This window comes from Aptenodytes patagonicus, chromosome 4 (genome assembly GCF_965638725.1).
Source record: "Aptenodytes patagonicus chromosome 4, bAptPat1.pri.cur, whole genome shotgun sequence".
Classification (NCBI taxonomy): domain Eukaryota; kingdom Metazoa; phylum Chordata; class Aves; order Sphenisciformes; family Spheniscidae; genus Aptenodytes; species Aptenodytes patagonicus.
The window spans coordinates 67795501-67814655 of NC_134952.1; the positions used below are offsets into that span (position 1 = coordinate 67795501).

A 19155-nucleotide genomic window follows, 5' to 3' on the forward strand; every position below is an offset into this window, starting at 1 on the left:
TCACCCTTATAATGATATGACACGTACTGCCTCCAAGTATGGTGCCTGCCTACTCCTGCCATTAAGGAGGGTTGTTTTAATCAGTAACATGGTCTAGCTTCTGTGACATCCTTTGGACTGAAGAAGGGAGTCAAATGCAGTCCTTTTTACCCATTCTAGCAACAACTATTTTAGAAATACTTGACAAAACTTCTTTGGTTGTTGTTATCACACCTGAATTTGGGTCAAGTTTCTAAGTTACTTTATTTAGAAAATGAGTATTTTAAAGCTATTAAGGGAATACTTTCACTGTGTAGTTATAGTACTGTCAACAAAAGATGTGATTAAATAAATTGAATGTTGAAGACTTCCGGCTTATGGTTAACACCAGGTAATTAAAAGTAAGCGCTGCTGTGGGAGTGCATTATATATCAGCTGTACTCTTTACCTCATTAGTTGGGTTTTTGCATGTTTATGGAGCTAACTTGCAATTAAAAATGCCTTTAACGTATGCTTAACAAGGCCTTTTAGGTATTTGGAATAAAGTACTACAATTTAATTGAAATTGGTATAGCATAAATAGATGTCTTAGTAACATGTGAGATAAATCTCCATGCCTAACTTGTCACTTTGCATCTTTTCCTCTTGTGTAATCTTTAATGCTGACTATAAGGCCTGACATTAAGTTGTATAAAAGATGGAGGTTCTCTCTTCAACTTCAAAGAATGTTTTGATTTGTTATATAAGTAAAACTTGATTGACAAGATATACTCAAATTCATGCCTTAGCCATATTTTTAAGATGTGTGAATGTTTGTATGTGCACATGGATTTGTGTTAGGATGTTTTTAGCTATAGCATATCCTTCTTCAATTAGTCTTCTGTTCTGCATTAGAATACTAGAAGTAGTATACTGTCAAGGCAACCTTCAGTGTTGATAATTTATCTCAATGTTTTAATTTTGAATACTGTGATATCTTTTGTAAATAGTTGCCTGAAGTTTAAAACCAAATCTTAGGGAAACTAAGGTGAAAAGTAAAACCTACTTGCAGGTCACTTATCTTGCCGATCTTCTAACTGTGTGCTTGTTTGTCAGGGGTTTTGCGGAAGTGGATGAGATACTAAAGTGTACCATAAAAACTAAACAAGGGTGAAGTGTCCTTTAGCTTAAGGTAGATTGCCAGAGATGATAGAAAAAGAAAATAGGGAAGGAACGGTACTTTTGCAGGACATAGAAGTGTATGTGCTAGATGTGTAAACAAGGATCATGTTGTGTGAATCTTCATACAGTATTATTTACTAACTTTTTGTCTTCACCTAGGAGTGTTGTTGTACCACCGAAGAAATCAACCATTTCCTCTTCTACAGCTGCTATGGGTATTCCTACAAATGCTGTCAGTGTGGTTTCTTCTTTAGATTCGGCCCAAGCCCCGGATTTGTCAGGAGAATCTCCTGGTGAGTGAGGGTAAATTAGGCAACTTAAATCCCAACCCTTCCGCTCTTGCTTCTCGCTTCCTCACCATTCACTCTGTATACAAATGAGCAAGTTTTTGTTACGTGGATTTTGTTGTGTGTTATGTGAAGATGTATGTTATGTGAAGATGAGATGTTTTTCAGTAGTTATCCATATCTCAAAACACTGTAGATGAGAACAATTGTTTTTCAGACATTAAGTTATTAGTTGCCTTCCATTGTAATACTGATTTGTGTGTGTGTGTGTATATATATTATCTGTCTATAGATGAGTCTTGCTTATACTAAGAATATTGGTACTTATTGCTGGTTGTATTTGCTTAGGGGAAAATGTGCCAATGATCTGCAAAGACGGTGTTTTACACTTTTTTTTTTTTTTAAACTACTGGAGTGCATGTGGTATAACATGTCCTAAATTATCAAGTCAGACAAAAGGACCTTTGAGACCTTTGTATCCTGCATACTACTTTGTCTATATCTTTGTCATGTGCCCTCACATAGCAGCTTGCAGGCCTGCATTTGTTATCCGTGCCTCTAACAAAGACCAGTATCAGATACTTTACAGGAAAATAGATGTGACTCTAGGTTAAACTGGACCAATTGTCAGTGACATTATATGGGTTCATGAATATAAGAATTCATCTTTTTACATATTTTCTGAGAGTTTATCCTCCAGATCATTTTATTATTCCTATTTGATGCTGTAGCTACACAAATGTAAAAAATAACCTGTTTATAAATAAAAAAACCCCACAAAAGTAGTGTTGTATTTAAAAAAAAAAAAAAAAAAGCTTTGCTAAACTTTTTGGGGGTTCTCCTTTTGCCTTCATCTAGCAGAACAAATACAAATGTCTGAGCAATATTTGTCATAATTTCAGGATTTCTTACAGTTTTTGTAAAGCAGGCATACTATATTAACTTATATTTAGTATAAATATGGAATATTCTAAAGACTACTTTTTGTTACAGATTTTTTGTTATGTAAAATATAACCTTATTTATGCATTGTAGGGTATTTGTCCAGGGATATATGTGTTAGTGCTAAGTAGGACTGAAAATTATATACAAGTGTTTCCAATAGCTTTAGCCTGAGGTCAGATTCAGTGTTGATGCTGAACTAATTGCTTTGGACAGTTTTTTCAGTGGGGACAAAATTGAGTAGGTTGTTTATAAGCAAGCGGTCCTTTGAACCCTTAGTCTCTCTGGTCATTCTGTATGAGATAAATGATGTTTAACCTTATATGCTGTGTCAAAGGCATGCTTTTCTACTTAGCCATGTTTAAGTCACAAGGCTGCGTAGGATCTCATAATTGTTTGTGTCCATGAAGTTTAACATCAAGACTTAGAACTGATTTGCATTTTAATCAAGGAAATCTTGATCTGTGCCTGATTATTGGTGTTTCTTTTCAATGTTTGAGTTTCTTGCTTCCTGTTTTTATGAACTTACATCCAAATTGCAAAGACTGAGGAAAAAAAATGTAATCCCTTGTCACGTCCTCTAGTACTCGTGTGTCTGGAAGATATTTGTTGCCATCTTCAACTGCCCATTGCATTTCTTGGGAAAATCAAAAAGGTTTTGTTCCAGCCACAATAAAGAAGAGCTATTGAAATCTAGTACGTTGGTGTTATTTGCAAAAGGGAGAATCCATTTTGTCACTGAAATTGCAGGAGGTAGCACTATACTAGTCTAGGAGTAATGTTTGGACTAGGAAAATTAGCTGTCTTTTAAAATGTCACAGTTCTTTGGGGAAGATTGGCTCTGAGCAGCTGATCTGGTTTTAAAATAATAAAACCTTACCTACATTGAAACTGTTTAAAATAATTGCTAGTTTGTTAACTTCTTACTGGTTTACCCAGGTTAGATGTGGGCTTAATTATTACAGTATCTGAAGTCAGTATTCACTTGCTTTTAATAGAAACAAAACAGATGAACACTGATTTTCAGATTTAGTCAATCTTTTAAGAACGTATAGAAGAAAAAAATAAGCGGTCCTGTGCCTGTAGAATGTATAAGAAATCCAGACAATAAACAATACTGATGTAGTTTGTAACTGTGTGACTTCCAGCATGTCTGGGAGTTTTGGCAAAAATTGGACATGTAATCTGAACTGATATGCATAAAAAGAAACTAATCAGGATTAAAAATAGTAGACATGTTTAGACTGGCAATCTAATTAATTAAAAGAAAAAGTAAAGGGATAAATTAAATCATGCCTTACCAGATTAAAACGTGAGAATGTTTCTTTTTGCCCCAGTAAAATAATGGCATGGAAACAAAAATTTTGCAGAGTTGGAGTGGTTTACACTTATGTTGCTCATGTAACTTGCATGCATTTAAGTTTGAAATAAAGTTCTGTATAAGGCCTTTAACTTTTTTATTTGAGGATACAAGTAGCAATAAGTGAGCTTCCTATAAAACCAAAATATAATATATATAATTTTCCCCTGAGTTCGTCACATATTCTTTCACTAATTTTTGTTTTCATGCAGCAGAGAATCAATACATTGTTCTCATTTTTTTTTCAGCTAACATTCATTGTAAGTCTGTTTACTTTTGTAATTAAGAAAAAAAAGAATTTAATCCTTTTTTAAAAAGTGCTGAGACTAGGGGTTTATGTAGTGAATATAAATTTTGGGCTTTTTCACATTTTATATGAAGGCTATTTATTAAACATTATTGCTACATTTAAAAATACATTTCAGCTGTTTTTTCTGAAGTCAAAGAATTTTTTAAAGTGAGTTTTGTATGCATTTGTTTATGTTTTAAAAACTGATTAAGCAAACGGAACCCTAATATAATAACATACAATGCTTTACTATGGACGCTTGAGTTGATTTAGTCCAAAACAGAGATGAAAGGGAGATACAGACATTGAAATGGAATTAAACAGCAAGTGATAGTGTTTTAGTTGTAATGTGTACATAAGCATAATTTGGGAATAAGTTTTATATAGTATGTGAGCATCCTCCACCTGTAGATGTGATGTCAAAATTGCTTGGTTGAGGTAGGATCTGTGTTGAAATATTAGTCCGTCTATGTGGTTCCAGATGCCTCCGTTGCCATTTGCGTGTGCTCAGAATTCATCAGCCTCCTTCCCAATATTTTTTCCTGAAGTTTGCATCTTGCCTGTAGCTCAAGGTCTGTGAGTATCTCAGATGTTTGACCCTTAAGACTGTCCTAAGCTCATATCAAGTGGATGTGACATGTCCTGGCCTACCAAATACAAAGTGTTGACAAGTTGGAAAGATAACCATCTAAGCTCACTCTGTTCCTCTGGTTCTTTGAAAGAGGGTGAAAACATGTTTTGGCCTCAGACAGCCTGGCGTTTTCGCAGGAGAAGTTTCTTCACCTTTACTCATTCAAGCTGCAGAGTATTTCATAGCACAAAAAGCCTTTCCTGAATACAAATGTGCCCCTTGTGGTCTAAACTTGCGCGACAGTATGTTGCTGATGTCTGATATTTGGGTTGTTGGTCTGCTAGAATTGCTACTCCAATTGTTGAAAGAATGGAGAAAATAAAGCCCCTTTGTGGCCCATGTTGAGCCAATCATTTGTCTCTTACGGAGGGTGGTATTGAGCAAAAGAGCATATTTACTAGTAATAATCTAAGGAGGAGGAATTCACTTGAGTTGTTTCTTCCTTGGATTGGCTCATAGGCTGGATGTGAGATTTGGTGCAGAGATTTTACACATGCTGTGTCCAGTAAGGGCTATTGGAAAGGCAGGACTAATGTTTGGATAGGCAGGACTTGGCGGAGTTGTCTGAGCTATTGTGAATATACTAGTGGGATGCTTGTATTTTTGTTTGTCGCTTAGTTTTCCTTTTAAGTGTTTCAATTACAGTGGTAGTGTTCTGAAGTGGTGTGAACTTTTTTGAACTGTTTTGCAGTTTGCTCCCACTGTTTTCTCTGATACTCTGATACAGTTTCTCTGTTTATGTACTTGAAGGATTTCACGTGTTTTATTAGTGCTTCATGCTAAAGAATGCAGTTTTGAGGCTTTCACTATTCAGTTTGCAAATGGTTGTTCAAATATAATTTTTATAAAGAGGGAGAATGAAAAGTCTGTAGGAAGCAGGAGTGAATTGCATCTTGTCCTTACTGACACTCTGAGTGTCGAAAACACTGAGAAGTCCACTCAATTTCTGTTGCCTGCCTCCTCCCCCTCTTACTTGAAGTTCTTTGAGGTTCACTTGTTTAGCCTCTGAGCCACACAGAGTTGCCTGCAGGATTTCTGCTTCTCCTGAGCAGAGACGTGGAGACTGTTGCCCAAAGTGTGAAGTCATAAACAAGGCCATGTCAAAGGCTGAGGTGGATGCTTGGAAGAAACCTGGGAATAAGCAGTAACAGGAGATAAAAAAGGAGTTGTGACTCCTGAATTCTAGTCCTACATATAGGAAAATGTAAATTTTCTCCCACAGTTGCCTTGTTTTGCAAAGAAGAATGGTATTCATTGATTTTTATACATAGGTGAAAATAACCTTGAAGTCTCGCAATAAAATAAGTTAGCGGGAGACAAGCTAAAGTAAGAAAAATGAATGTGAAGTGAGTTACCATCAGTGCATAGGTAGTTCAAGAAATTCACTGGATTATAGTAACTATTTCAAAGAGAATTCTGACTGTACAGTGATAGTAGTTGAAGGTTAGTTACCAAAGCAGAATGACACTTTTAAAAATCTCAAATGCTAATGATATGCAATGGAAACGGTTTAATACTGTTTCAGTATAAAAACTGTTTTAAAGCAACTTCTCTTTAGAGAGTGCGCCATTGTTTTGTGAAATCTGTTTTGGTTTAACCTACAGATGTGTTTATGTAACAGATCCCTTATATTAGCTTGTAAAACCTTTCATTGTAGTCTTGCATTGTACACTTCCAGCCCCGGAAGTGTATTTTTGAATGAGCTCATTATTTTACCAGATACTCCTTTCATAAAGGGCATCAGTGTATTTATGTATGGTAGGTCTGTTGTACAAAACTAAGAGGTATAGTTATTTAATTAAACTCTGTTTGTTTGTTTTTTTTTTACCTCATCTCCATCCTCCCAGATAAAGGATATGATGCACTGCTTGCGTATTGCCAAGTGTACTTTGTAAGTGTATATGCGAAAGCATAAGGATCTTGCACAAGGAGTTTCTTTAACAATATTTTATTGCTAGAGACATTATTTGTTTGGACCTTTGGGGACCTTGAATAAACAATAAGGTTTCACTGTAAGGGTGCTAGACAGATGATCTATTTGCATTTTCTTTTATGTTCTTGCAAATGTCTGTAAAACTGTCAGTTTGAAGGAGCCAGTTTATCAGTGAAAGGATAAGGAAGAGATAAGTCAGTCCAGTTCCACATGTTTGAGTAGCTACTGCACTTACCCACATGTGTGTTGTGGATGAAAATATGCTACTGAAATATTTTCTTCTTTTTTTACTAAAGGCAGGAAAAATAGTAGAATAAAAAGCCACTTCTGAGTTAAATAAAGTCAAAAAAGTACTTCCACAAAACAAAATTTGAATGCAAAAATCAGTATGCCTAATCCTATCTAAAAAACCCCTGAAATTCTCAGCTGTGGTAAATCTGAGATTCACCCCTTTTAGTGAAATATATCTGAGTTTGGAATGTGGATTTAGGTGATGATAAGCTTGAAGAAATTCAGGCCATAAATATCCTTGCATAATCTTCAAAAAGAGTATCAGTTTATATGGGTGCCTGCCTTATGCTGTTGTCAAATTCAAATTATCGGTGCTTTTTCTGTTATGTCTATATTTAAAAGTTGATTTTAACTTAAAACTTCATAGAGTTTTACATTTGTACCTAATCTGTTATGCACAATTTGTTTTGATTTCTAGAGGAAAAAAAATCATGTCCTATGTTGTTGGTGATTTCCTTTACCTCCCACTCTAACCATTTTTACCAGTGCCATTGTCTGTAAAAACAGAAAACCAAACAAAAAATCCAACCCATCCCACAAAATAAAACAAACAACACAACCCCCAAGTTACCCCGGATTGAGTGTATGTCTGTTAGCCTCGTGATGGCTATTATGCCCTTTCATAGTCCTTGCAGATGTTTCCCTTCAATTTTTTTCTAATTTTTCCTTCAGTTATTTTGCTTGTGGCCTACGTATTGCACTGAATTATTTTAATCTCATTTAAATGTAAAACTCATGCTACTATGCTGCACTGTTAAAGTCTTATTTTTTTACTGATGAAGTGATCCTTGATTTTGCCATGCATTTAATATGGTGGGATTTTAGTTGTATATACTTTTGACTTTCTAATATACACAATAATTAGTGGATTACTGGTCACAGATTCTATATGTAGTAAAAAGCATGCAAGCATTTATATAACAAGACATTCTGCATGTGCAATCTGCATGTTGAGAGGACTTTCTTATTTTGAAGGCTTTGGATGCCATTTCAGTTTTCTGTTGAACTACCCAGATCAGTGCGCTAATTTCCCCTTATGGACGGTGTATGGGTTTAAGTCCACTAACTGGGCATGTGGACTTCAGAATATTTTCAAGTTAGAGGGACTTGTTTAATGAGAATAGGGATATTGGACTTCAGGGAGAAAGCTGGGAATTCTAGTGAAATTATTTAAATATAAAGTTTGTCATGAAAATGAAATAATTGCTTTAAAGTCTTAATCCAACAGGCAGCATACTGTGCATACTTAAGTATGCACTTTACTTCATACTTAAGTATGAATGTAGGGGGCGGGGGGGGGCAGAAAAAAAGACTGTAGCTATTTAAGTATCCCACAAACAACTGGAGTCTTTGGAACTGCTGAATCATGTGGCTTGTTGCCCTCTGTGGGCTTTGTTTTTCTGTACAGGAGGCTCCGTTCTAATTTTTGGCACATCATTTGACTGTTTTTCCTTTGGGAATACCCAAAATACTTTTTGGTGGTTTGACTATGTAAAACTAGATCTTAAAGAAATGGAATTATATCTGTGAAAATACTGAAAATATTTACAGAATCTAGCCATCACCATTGAAGTTTTCAGAAATATATCTTTGATTTGCCTTTATTAGATAAATTGTTTAGGAAACAATGCCCAGAAGATTCAGATTCCACCTTGCTTTCAGCTAACTCTTTGTTCCCCACTTTCTTGTCCTCCATTTTGTATGGCCCACTCAAAATTTTTCTCTGACCTCGTCATCCCATACAAAAGTCAAAATAAGGGCTTCATGTTGAATTTATGAAAAGCATCAGCGAATCACGTTCACAAAGATATTTCCCATGTATGAAGAAATAAAAAGAAATAAGAGCAAAACTTTTCACCATTTTGACGCAGTAGTTTAATTTATTAGTTTCTGTGCTGCCTTTGAAGCAAGATTAGAGAAAAACATTTTCCCCAGACAGGAAAAAACCCCACAAACCCCCAGCATTTCTGGGGGGAAGCTCTGTATGCCAGTGTTTTGGAGCAGAAGTTTGAAATTTGACAGGAGAAATAAACTTAGTATCTCAGGGATCTGTCTTCGCCATCTTTTTACAAATCTGTTCCACTTCAGTTAAGTAGAAAGACTTTGAAAAGTTGGAGTTAACACATTTTGGTAAACACTTTCAAGATCTTAGCAGCCTATTTCCAGACAGGTTGCATTTAAATGAGCTTGCTCCAGTGTAGGTGGGATGATCAGCAATTTTTCTATAGTTACAGTTCTGAAAAGGGTCATGTCTTTGCTAAGGTAGATGTGAGAACTGAAATGATTAAACTCTTTTCTTTCATGCTTTTTTCTGTTTTTTTGTTTGTTTTTTTTTTTTTTCTTCCCCCTTTTCCAGCAGCATAAGAATCTGAAACGGGCGAGGTGAGAGGAAAGAGAATAGGACAGGGTCTAAGGCTGGAAAGAGATAGGATTGCAGATGAACTAGAAGCAGTCATGCTCTTGGGAAATGCGCAGAAATCTGTCTGCTAAGATTCATTCCTCTCTATAGTTAGGAATGCAATGCAAGATTTGTGAGTCACCATTCCTATCCTGGCAGCAAATATCTGTGAAATCTCTGGCTGTCTTGCTTACCCCCTCTTCATCATTGCTAATACCAATCCATACTGCAGTATGGAGGTTGCATTTCTCTTTATATACTGAACAACAGAATTTAGTATTTACAGATTCCTACTCTGCTGATGAGAGCCATGTAGTGTCAATTTGACATAACACAATTGCTTTTTTTTTTGTAAGCATAGGATACATAAATGACCCAGTCTTCCCTATCAACCTTTGAATAATTGATGTGGCAAAGTTAATAACTCATAAATGAGGTTATACCACTGCCATCATGCTAATGATGCTGGCAGTGCAATGGAGAATTTTATCATAGCTGTCTTTGTCAGAGTCCCAGTGTTGCAAAAATTTAAGCCAGGCTGTTGAAAATACCCACTCATTTTGTATTCTGCTTCGTTTTGACACAAATATGTTTTCATTTTAGACAAAAAATTAAGGGTTTTCTGTGCATGTTACTTGAAATTGGATGAGCACTTCCAGTAACCAAGAGATGCTTTAAAATGTTACCATTTGGCTTTATATTAGTATATATTAGTTATATTAGTATTAGTATATATTAGTACACTACAGGAGTATTAAGGGTGTAAGACGTTATTTGTATTCACTCCTTAAGGCTGCAAGTGTTCTTAAATTTGTTCAGAGAGAATCATGGCTTATAAGGCCAGAAGGGACCACTGCAGTCTAGTCTGCCTTCACAAAGCAAGCGGCAAGGCTTCATTGAATTACTTTCTATTTGTGGTAGAGCAAAATTTAAAAAGCTTGCCATGGCATCCCTGGTAAATATGAATGTAAGTAAATAGGAGTCTAATAACAAAAAAAGTTTGAGGTACAAAGATGTGAAAGGGTTTACCTAGTCCTCACACACACTTGAAAACCATGGTTTCTCAGAGGTTGAGCTTGAGGCTTAGGTTTCTGGTGCAGTTGTCTAACCTCTGGCATGTTTTCTTATATAATTCATTTATTTATTACTTTCTCTTGTAGGAAGGGGATCATCTAATTCAAAATTGCCATCTGTCCCTACAGTTTCTTCAGTGCCTGAGGATTCTGCTTCAAATATGAGGTAACTTCTTCAATTGAACATTTGAACAGCTGTGCTGTGGCTCACTTTTTTGATATTACAGTTGATGTTCTGATTCCACATCACTTAAGAATGTTGTTTTGCTGATGTTCAATACTTAATGAAGGTTTGGGAAAATATGAGTGTAGGATTATTGGTTCCTTCTTATACATGTGTATCACTTAAACATTGTGAAAAACTATACTCCTTTCTACAAAATTTCAGCAACTTCCTTCTTTTTTTTGTTAATGATGTGTATCTCTCTACTAGTATTACAGACAGGCTTGAACATGCTTTGGAAAAAGCTGCCCCACTTCTGAGAGAGATTTTTGTGGATTTTGCTCCCTTTCTTTCTCGGACTCTTTTGGGCAGCCATGGGCAGGAGTTGCTGATAGAAGGTACAAGTAAGTTTCCATTTAAAAAAAAGGGGTTTTTTTTATGTGTGCTTTGTTTTACCTTGGAGACTCAAAATTTCTATATTTTTTTTCTGCTGGCTCTGCCTTAGAAGCTTTCTTCCTGCCTTCCCACACAGTGCTGTCCACTGGATTTCACTGCCTCCTGTTCCTTCTGTCTTTAGTCCTCTGAGGTCATCTGCTACCTCTTCACCTCCATCTCATCTCATAGTTTCCTATATCTCATTATGTGGGACCAACTGCTGTTGTCTCTTCCTTAGTTTTCCAACTCTTCCAGGGAATTGTCCCATAGAAGCTGGTGCATGAAATGTGTTTTGTGAGCCTTTAAAAGAAAACTTGGTGTCAGGGTCAACACTTCGATACAAAGTCGAGTATAGTGTAGAAAGTACAAAGACCTTGCATTTTTACTGTGATACTGTAACAGAAGGCTTCTTGGGAATTACACTGTAACATGCTCTCCTGCTATATCTCTTGCATGTGAATCTGCTTCTGTCTTTTTGGTTTCTAATTGGAAGGCAGTCATACAGATAAGAGGAATACATTGTCAGTATTGAGAAGAATTCTCTGGTACTTCTGAGAAGATGAAGATTCAGGTGCACAACAACGATCATGGCTCTTCCTGGTGTTGGCTTAAAATGGTTGAGCTTGAGATGATTGAGTTTTCTTTCTACTGGTGGGTTTCTCTCTGTTTAAAAATGAGGCTCAGTTCTGCAACGCAGACATTAATGTCCTCAATTTAAAAAATCATGTTTATTGGAACACTGAATTTAGTCGTGAACACCAGTTTTTCAATTTTCTCGTAATTTGGTTATATCATATAAATGGCTTTGTCTACTGATTTTTAGAGTGAAAATTGCAGGTTTTGTCCAGTTAAAGCAGTGTATTGAATTAGAGCCTGAGCTTGTTGCAGCTTCCAGTTAATGAAGCACTCCCATGTTAGAAGCTCATGATTGCTTAACTTGAGCTGATTGCTTGCACATGAGCTGTATTTGCTCTAATAGAGCTAGTTGCTTCCTGGGGAATTAAAGTTCTTGTTTTAAAACATTTTTGAAACTACTTGTTTCGTGGATTAGGACAGGCATCCTGTATGTAGTGCTGAATATGGTTAACATTGTCAGAAACACAACTGAGTATCAAACATTGATAAGTGTTTTCCTGAAGACTGCTGATATAAAAATTGAGACTTCATTAAACTTCACTGAAATTATTTAGTTTAGGAGTTTAGCTTGCCTACCTTTTGAGATAGGAAGAAGTGGCAGGAAGAAGTATATGAATTGTCTTCTGTAAGACTGAAAAAGATGGGATTCTACTTTTGATTATACATGTGGGCATCGCTTTAGCTGATCAACATTTTAATGGAAGCTGCCTTGTGAACAAATTTATTTCATTCATTTAATAAGAATAACAGGAAAGAGATTTTTCTCAAAGCTTTATTTGCCAGGGAAGTAAATGTCCTATTTAGTTACATTTTTTTCTTGTCTGAAGATAAAGAAAAGATAGTCTGGTTTCGAAGTATTTTGACTGTAGTATAGACTATATACACAGAGAGATGAGTATTTCATAGATTGGATGATCAAAAAAAAGCAGGAAAATTATTTGGAGTGTATGAACTGTCTAGACAAAAATAAACACACGAAACCAATTTTTGGACCTAAAAACCAGTCATAGACAAACCCAAAACAAAATGTGAATACAAATAATAACAACAATAGTCAAATTAGTTTATAAACAATTGAGAATATATAATAGGTTACTGCTTGCACTTCTGCTAAGGTTTAGTGTGGGGTTAAGGGTCAAAGTACTAATAAGAGTGTTTGGGATGTCTGCTGCCATGAAACAAAATGGAAACTTGATTGATAGCTGGGGGCTGAAAGGAGAACGCGCAATGGAGAAAGCAAAGGTCATAAAGCCATTTCCCTTCTCTGCATATATAATGACCCAATCCTTCAAGAAATAGCAAAATGTAGATACAGTGGATTAATATAACATATGTTAACCACACTTCTGATCATTTTGACATACAAACATTTATGAAACTGTGAATAATGGAGGTAATGTATTACTATTAGCTGCATCTTTAGATGCGAGGCATGGAATTTATGATCTCCCTCTCAGATACATACTTTTATTTTGTGCTGATAAAGTACAAAATTTAACTGGAAGTGGTATGAGAATTTCAGCTTTCTTTTGATTGTCAAAATGCTTCTATCTATTGCACTTCAAAATAGTTCGTGTTAACAGCTGGTGCCATATAAGCATGCATTTATGTATACTGTTTTTTCCTTTTGTAGGTCTTGTGTGCATGAAATCTAGCAGTTCAGTTGTGGAGCTGGTGATGCTTCTTTGCTCTCAGGTGAGGTTTAGGTAACAACGTTGTCTGAAATTGCTGTCTTTGAGCACAATAGAAATTAGAGTTAAAATTTTACTTCAAATTTGACTTAAATTTAAAGGTTATGTGTAATAGGTAAAAAGATTATGTGCAAGGCCTTTTGATTAAAAAAAAAAAATAATTCATAGTAATTGTGTCTACTCAGGAGAGAGAAGATACTAAGGGTTTTATGTTACCTTACTATTGAACATTTACATAACCTTGATGGTGGTGTGCCTACGTCATTCTATGCTGTCATTTTTGTAAGACAAAATAGGATCAATAAAATATTAAGGTTATAGAAACAGATTGATTTCTGCATCTTGGCATGCCGAATCCTCTGGGATGAATAGAATTTTTTCCTTTTGTGTAGAGGTTATGAAATGAGTGATAAATACTTTTGAAACCCTGTCATTCTTAATTGATTTGACAAGTACTAAGAATTTGAGAAAAATTTAAGAAAGCAACCCTGGTTGTCAGCAGTTTGGGTCATTCTACATTCCTAAAGGCAAAGTGATTTTAGATATTTAAGAACCTGAGAATTGCCTGTTCCTGTGGTTAGAAAAGAGCCAGAGCCTAAGGAACTTACTTAAAATTGTATATGCTATATTAATTCGATTTTCTTTTTGGGTTTCTTGCTTTCTTTTTTGTAATTAAATGGAAGACTGTTTTTATTGAGCCTTTCTTTTGGTGCCTTAAAAATGATACCTTTCTGGTAGTAAATTCCCCTACTTAAAACTTTAAAATAGCCTTTTTTAATGGGAATGGTATTGGTCTAGAGGTCAAGGGTTCTGACCCATTTCAAAACCTTTGACCTTCATTTACAACCCTTATGGTTTGCTTGCCTGACGAATAAGGATAATGCAAAATTAATGTTTCTTCACATCGATTTATTCGTTTTAGTGCCTATATTGCCAAATTTATTTAGAGTGTGCTGATAGACATTTCATGAATACAAATGAAAGAATCATAGAAGGTGTGAAAAATCGATAGTCTGCATTGTCAATAAAGTGCAATAAGAACAATTACTTCTGGAGATTACACCTAATAGATTTTACAATGAACTAGTGAAGAGTAGTTATGTTTTCTAGTGAGCTTATTATTAATGAATGTATCTAGAACTTTGCTCATCTACTTTTCCATCTTCCTCAGGAAGTATAATGTATTTTTATCCTGAAAGGAATTTAATATTCCTTATGGAACTTTTGGAATTTAGAGATGGTTATTTTACATATGGCAATACTGGAAGTCGATATTGTTCGTGACTTCTAGAATACGAATTTGCTGCTGATTTAAATTAGAAAAGAAACCTTGCTACCAAGAAATCCATATACAAGTTTTACTGTTCATTCGTTAATATGTTAGAGTAAAACTAATCTGAGTATTAAATATGTGCCTGACAGCTTGGTATTACCATTTTAAAAATTAGTTTTTGGTATCCATGCTGCTTGTATCAATAATTAGTGGTTGACCTTTCCTTCTTTTTTGGTAGGGTAATCTAATCTTTTTTAAAATCATGTTGTGCGCTGTACTGTATGTCACTTGTTTGGTTTTGGGAAGTGGAAAGGATAAGGAATAAATGACGTGCTCTAATGCATCTATTTGTCATATGTGTCACAATGCCATTTAATGCTAATCTAATCAAATTGAGGATATCGTGATTGCTTAGCAGTGCTAGTTGCAGAGACTGAGGAGGTTCTTTGTGAAATAGTAGAAATAAACCAATAAAGTCACAAAGACCTTAAAGTCTTTTTAAAGTTACATAGCAGCTGTAATTTTTGGCAGAATATGAAAAATGATGTGAGAAATGAATCTAAAATTAGCTCCAGATGTATACAGATTGTTCTGGGGTGATAATTACATTTTTCACTTTGAATTTTCCTAATTCAAAGAGGTCAGCATGGCAATCACAGAAGTGATTTATTTTGTTAAGAAGTGAACTGTCTTTTGCTACATGAAAGCTTGAGAGATATGAAATTGAATTTCAAGCTGACATTTTACAGATACTGGGAGGAGATGGGGTTGAGCTTGATTGATTTTTTTTTTTCTTTTTCTTTTTTTTTTTTTTGGCCCGAGATAGGGTGGGAAGTGAAGTGATATCCTTTTGCTAAAATTTTAATTAATTTTTAAGAGGAGATGGAGAGGATGAAGTGCCAAAGATCAAAAGATCAGGTCAAAAACTAGTTTTTAATCACATAAATAATGTGGCATAGTTACAAAGTAAGTATCTGCAAATTTGATTTAAAACTTCACAAATTTGTCAGCCATCATTTTATGAAATTGAAAGATTGCTCTGATTAATATCTTTGATGTTTTTTATGCTAACCTCTTTCTGAAAATTTGTTTTTAACACTGTATATGTGATGTAAGCACTTGGATTGTTTTTCTGAAACATCTGAAATTTTTCTGATGTTTATTTAGATTTGTGGCTGGAGTATGGTTTTTTCCTTTCTTAGAAGTGCAAAATGGAATAGTAACATCTCACAAGTAAATTTTTCATACAACTGTGAAAATAAAGCTCTTTCCCAGGTGAAGTGATTTTAAAAAAAATTCAAAAGATACCATTCTGTGAAACTATTTGTGACACATGGTTAATTTCTTCTCTTGCTTAAAGTTCATCTATTTAGGCATATGGAAAAAGACCGTTGCTTTTGTGTTTTAGTTTTGTGTTTACATGTTGATATATTGTTTTATGTTTAACACAAGGTAAAAAGAGAAACAGGTGGTTTGAGATACAGACAAAAGGCTTTTTCTAAGACAAAAACAGTCGTGTTTTTTGATAGACGCTACATTTTGAGACGTGTCTCTGTGTGTATGCTTACATTTATATAAATCTATCAAAACATAAAGAAATCCTTCATTTAATATTACTGCAAAGTGTTCCTGCTTATTTGACATTAATATCATTTTTGAAAGAATTGACGTTGCATTCAAGGCCACTTTATAAAAGCGTTGTGTTGCTCATCCTAATTCAGTCTGACACACATTCCAATAACACTACCTCCCTTCTAGGGTTTAAAACTAAATTTATGGCTGAGCATTGTGAAGTGCATCATTTAAAAATGGTTTCAACCCAAAACATCTAATAAATAAATAATGTGTATGGCTACTCAGTAGCAGACTTTCCAGACTAGAAATCATTCCATCGGATATTCAACAGTCCACTATCGGAGAGGGATGTCAGATAAATCTTATAGTAGCTGCATTCATGTCCTGTAAATCACATGTTATTGTCTGAGCCTTCTGCCAGGTCATCTATTCTTTTCCCATTTATCAGAAATGCATACAGTACAGTGAACCTAGAAGCACCATCTAGTCTGGCCTGGCATCCTGTTGGGGTAATTAAACCAGCCAAAAGAGAGAAGTCTTGTGTCTATTATCCCTTTCAAATGAGTGACATCAGGATGTTAAAGGTGCTCATATGCTATTGTGAGACAAGACTTCTGCTTGGAGAAACCGTGATATCACCCCTGAATAAAGCATTTTCATCTAAAAGGACTCTCACTCTATGCCTAAAATGCAAAGGGGCATGTATGAATTGAGTGCATGTTTATCCATAAAGCAAGTATGCTACTGTGCTTCCTTTCATTTGTCAGATGTTTTCTTGAATTATGTGACTAAGTAGGAAAAACTGTGATCTTTCCTACTCTCTCATGAAGGTATTAAAAACATTTATCCCTTGCTCACATACATGAAGCATTTGCCCTATTATTGTAGCTCCAAGGTGAAAATAGGTGAAATAGGTTCCATGATTTTCCTTGATGCCTTTGAATTTACAGAATTTGCAGCACTTGAAAAATGCTTCTTTCTGTAGTAAAGCAACTGAATTGTCAGTGGAATATGTGTAAAAGAACTAATTAGGTGGTTCTTGTCAGATCTATCTTTGACTTAAGAACTTTTTTCTATTGAATCTAAATTTTCTAGACCATAAAATACTTACACTAACTGACTCAAATACTCTTCAGCTCTTGTATAATTTTCTAAAGTTGGTGGAATGCCACCCAACCTTTTTAAAAGTTTGCAATTAAAAATTAATTAATTAACCAGCAACTTTTATGACCCCTCCACCACCACTACCTGCACATACACCCAGCTTGCTGGTTCAAGGTATAAAAGCTCCTTGGTTCCTCCTTCCTCTGCCCCCTGTTGTTTCAAAGGGATTAAGGGCACATTCCTGATAGCTGATGGCATATATAAAACCAAGACCAATGTTTTAATACATTTAATCTCTAAGTATTTTATCTTCTAGAAATATTAATATGATATATTGCAATATAACTACATAGCTGTAGCTGTTAGATTTATATTGGACCTTGATAAAGTATATCTTTCATGGGGAGATGGAAGAAGGAAGCATAAACTCTGATACTCCAGATTTTTTTGTGTGCAGTGATAGCATCTGCTCATATAGCCCAATGAAATATGATTATGGTTGAATATGTCATGTGCTGTGCTGATAGTTTTTGGAGTTATTTTTTTGAGAGAAAAGCATGATCCAAGGCAGTGCATGTGCATCTTAAAAATACAGCAGAGGCTGATTAGTAGTATTAAAGCAGAAAAAATTACACTATGAAAGTTGGTCTTACTGCCTGTGTAGGCAGACTTAGAGGTCTTCAGCTCTCTTTTTTTTCTTGTCTAACTCAACTCACCAAACCAATTATGACTGGTTAAATGGTGAAATGTTTGCAAAAGGTTTTTGTTTAGCATGATCTTTCTTTTGTGTGATCTTTCTTTCATATGTTACTAAATCACTTTGCTAACGGATTCTGTTGCTCATAAAGAAGTCAATATTCATCTTTTGCATGGGCAGTATCTTAGTTGCATCATGTCTCTTACTCTGATAAGGAATCTTAATTATTTAATCAATATCAACATGTGCCATGCAGTCATGCACCTGTACAAACAATATGATATAGCCTATTTCCCCTAAGGAAGACCAATAGGACGGTAGTTAAGATTTTTTCAGCAGATTTTTTGCACACACACCCCCGCTCCTCCACCCCAGTACTTAAATGTTTGTAAAATGCAATAGGATCTTCAGGCTTTTCTGGGTATCCTGTGCTCAGAAAAAAGCTCTGTATCAACGATCTAAATTCATTACCTCAGGAATGGGTTTCTGCAGCATGTTCTAAAATGTGGTAAGCCTTCGAATTGCTTGGAGATCTTAGCTGATGTAGAAGATGGCTGGTTTTCAGTGTTTGTTACTTGCAGAGAGAACACATTATACTGATGCTCTCTGATCTGCACTGGTTCCTAATTTACTTTTAAGTGCAATTTGATGTGATGGATAACTATAGTGATCGCTATGAGGTTTTAATTGAATTGGGTATAGGTTATCTAAAGAGCTATGTCACTGTGATACCATGGCAGCTGAACTCAACAGAAGCACCAAATCCCTAACAATATCCTGGTTTAGATATGAAGAGAATAAATGCTGTTTGAATAATTTTTATGTGCCCCAAGTATTAGATGATGACATTTTAATCAAGATAATATTTTTTCCATCTAATCACTTTGTGTTCTAACAGCTGAAAATAAGTTTTAAAAGGATCTAATAATCCTTTAGATCCATGATCTAAAAAATGTATATGTTTTGGTACAGAGGGTAGATTTTGTAATCTGCCAAATAACTTTCTATCAATTTTAATGCATGTTCTAATTTCCTTTTAAAAGCCACTTAGAAGATATCAGGAGTTGGAAGTTTTTCTTTTTAGACAGTGCGAACTTCTGCCAATAGGATCTTTGTTATTATCAAAGATTACTATAGCTGTATTTGAGTAAAAAAAACCCACCTCAGTAATAGATTGCTTTCGTGATAAAATGTTTAGAAACATAACTTTATTAGGCAAATGAAAATTATTTAGATC

At 35.0% G+C, this 19155-nt stretch overlaps 1 protein-coding gene across 3 annotated transcripts in view; it reads left to right on the forward strand.

Moving 5' to 3' along the window:
• LRBA (LPS responsive beige-like anchor protein) overlaps positions 1-19155 on the forward strand; it is a 416017-nt gene that overhangs the window by 100537 nt on the left and 296325 nt on the right. For 2 of the 3 annotated variants that reach the window (XM_076337080.1, XM_076337082.1), the window contains exons 30-33: positions 1300-1433; positions 10432-10510; positions 10778-10911; positions 13212-13273. In XM_076337080.1, coding sequence (XP_076193195.1) covers positions 1300-1433; positions 10432-10510; positions 10778-10911; positions 13212-13273 — 409 coding nt within the window. The remainder of the gene's footprint in view (positions 1-1299; positions 1434-10431; positions 10511-10777; positions 10912-13211; positions 13274-19155) is intronic. The other variant, XM_076337081.1, reaches the window with a different exon arrangement.